The following is a 2424-nucleotide window of genomic DNA, read 5'->3' on the forward strand; positions in this document are numbered from 1 at the left end:
GCCCTTCTGTCTCCCCTCGGGTGACTTGTGAGCAGCAACCCCCTCTCGCACACTTGTTGTCCTGCACTGGACGTTCTCTAGCTCCCCAAACACCAGTCATTGGATCCACACCACTCCTGTGGGTCAGTGTGGTCAGTGCCATTAGGGACGCCAGGGGCATCAAGCCCATAGACTGGTGGGTGACTCAGCTCCTTGTCCTGTGTCCTCAGCCACAGACAGAGGAGGATCCAACAGCACTCCCCAAGATGAAGTTCGACTGCCTGTCCTTCCGACAGCCCTATGCCGGCCTGGTACTGAACCGAGTCAAGACCCTGGAGACGCGCTGGCGTCCGCTGCTGAGAGGCCACAGTAGTCGGACCCTGGCCGTGCACATCGCCCGCAGAGACTGGGAAGATGACACCTGGCGGGAGGTGTTGCAGGACAGGCTGGGGATGACCCCGGCCCAGATCCAGGCCCTGCTGCAGGACGGGGAGCGGTTCGGACGAGGGGTGATTGCAGGTGAGGCTGGCTCAGGGTCCACCTTCTCTGGACTGCTGACTGGGGTCCTGAGGGGCTGTGAATAGCTCCTTTCAGAGGGCTCGGTGTAGGCAAGGGGCACTGGGTGGGGCCAGTTGGAGTCCAGTCCTCGCCAGGCTGGCGACCTCAGCTCTTCCTGGGGCCTGAGAGGCCGTAGTAGGTGTGTTCCTGCACACGTGTGTGCCAGTACCCCGGGCCGAGACCACTGGGCATGCTGGGGCTCTCGGAGAGTGTCTGTTGTTGGACCCCCGGAGCCAGCCTCGGGCCTGGGATCCCAGGCTCACCCCACTCCTCCCTGCGGACCCACCCCTATGCCCGACACCTCAATCCGTGGGGTTGTGGGCCAATGGGACTGTCAGCAACCCAGACGTGCCCGAGAGCACCCATCAGCCACATTCCCCAGGACCACGCTGCCCTGACAATCTGACTGGGACCCCCAGGATCAGTGGGCTCCCTGAGGACCAGGCTGTCATCCTCCCCACCCCTCCCTCAGCCTCACCGAGAAGCCGAGAGCAGAGCCTGGTTCGTTGGGACGTTCAGTGAGGGGCAGCGGGGTGACCTGTGTCCTTGTGGCTCTGTCACTTGGTCCAAAGTGACTGTCACCGGGTGTGGGAGTGTCGCTCTGGCAGGAGGGGGCACAGAAGGAGAAACTGCACGTGTCTGTTGTGTCCACAGGGCTCGTGGACGTGGGGGAGACAGTGCAGTGCCCCGAAGACCTGGCTCCCGAGGAGGCTGCTGAGCTGGAAACGCAAGCCCTGCTTCCAGGCTTACAACACAAGTACCTGACCACACTCTCCAACCCACGCTGGCTGCGGGAGCCCATACCCAGGGCAGGGGGCAAGGACCTCTTCCAAGTGGACATCCCGGAACACCTGATCCCCTCAGGACAGGAGGCCTGAAGAGGCTGGGCGCCCCAGAGGGACGTGACTGAGGAGCCGGCCTGTGAATACGTGAGCCGGGTCCTACAACAGTGGCCTTGGTGGTGTTGAGACCATATCCTGCACTGTACCTGCAGGGGACCTGACAGCTCTGTCCAGAGGGGTTGGGGAGGGCTACACGCTCCCCCGGAGGTGTGTTCTTGGCCTCCTAGATAAAGTCTCAAGGACGTTGTCCTCTACCAGGAATTACCGGAGCAGGGCCCTTCTTCCAGATGTGCTCAAGCCTGCCTGATGCAAATCAGTAGCCAAAGGAGACTGCTAGGTGCTGGGGGCTCCCTGTACCTGTCTCCTCGGAGGGGACTGTTTGGCGTTGGAGGGGCCTTGCTGAAGCACTCTCCATTTTTCCATCTGGACAGATGTTTGGATCCTGGTTCGGGGGGTGGGGGGGTGGGCAGAGGTCTACTTTGTATCCAATAGAGAGACTTACCTGTGCATGGTGAGAGGTCATGAGGTGTATTGTATCTGTTTCTCTTTGACCAGCTAAGGGTCCCCTGGACCTTATCTATGACTCGTGTGGGGGAGGGCCTGTTAGCCTGGGCAGTCCCGGATCTCCAGAGACACCAGGCAGTGCCAGTGTAATCTTTGGCACATGGGGTGGCCCTACTTTTAGGGGGTTCCTCTTGGGAGCTAGGGACACTCAGCTGTTGGCCAGCCCCTCCACAGGACATGCAGGGGGATCCATGGCCCTGCAACCCCCGTTTCCAGGACAGGCAACAGTCCCAGCAGCAGCTGGGCGGGAAGATGCTGCTGCTACACCAAAGGAGGGGCGGCAGAGAGTGGCAGAGCGGACTCAGGAAGACTCAGGAGCTCTAGCTTCCAGCCAAGCGGCACCTGCTTTCGGCGAGGACCAGGAGAGAAACAACACAGACTCACGTTGCTTGTAAAAGGATTGATATTACCCTTGTGGGGGGTTTCTTTATTAAATCAGAAACAGGCTCCCTGGTTAGGACCTGTAAGACATCGTGGAAAC

The 2424-nt window shown here is 60.5% G+C and overlaps 1 protein-coding gene across 1 annotated transcript; it reads left to right on the top strand.

Annotated features, from left to right (window-relative positions):
• The first annotated feature begins 245 nt into the window (after positions 1-245).
• Positions 246-1415, top strand: LOC102834215 (chromosome unknown open reading frame, human CXorf40A). Its single transcript, XM_006869734.1, has 2 exons — positions 246-498; positions 1192-1415. Exons 1-2 carry the CDS (start codon positions 246-248, stop codon positions 1413-1415), a joined length of 477 nt encoding a protein of 158 aa, XP_006869796.1.
• The last annotated feature ends 1009 nt before the right edge of the window (positions 1416-2424 follow it).

The sequence above is a fragment of the Chrysochloris asiatica genome, unplaced genomic scaffold (genome assembly GCF_000296735.1).
Source record: "Chrysochloris asiatica unplaced genomic scaffold, ChrAsi1.0 scaffold00134, whole genome shotgun sequence".
NCBI classification, from domain to species: Eukaryota; Metazoa; Chordata; class Mammalia; order Afrosoricida; family Chrysochloridae; genus Chrysochloris; species Chrysochloris asiatica.

Excerpts from the sequence above, each read along its gene's own strand:
- LOC102834215 (XM_006869734.1), top strand. The coding sequence starts at position 246 with ATGAAGTTCGACTGCCTGTCCTTCCGACAGCCCTATGCCGGCCTGGTA. Across the intron at positions 499-1,191 it reads CGGACGAGGGGTGATTGCAG|GGCTCGTGGACGTGGGGGAG; the intron begins GTGAGGCTGGCT and ends TTGTGTCCACAG.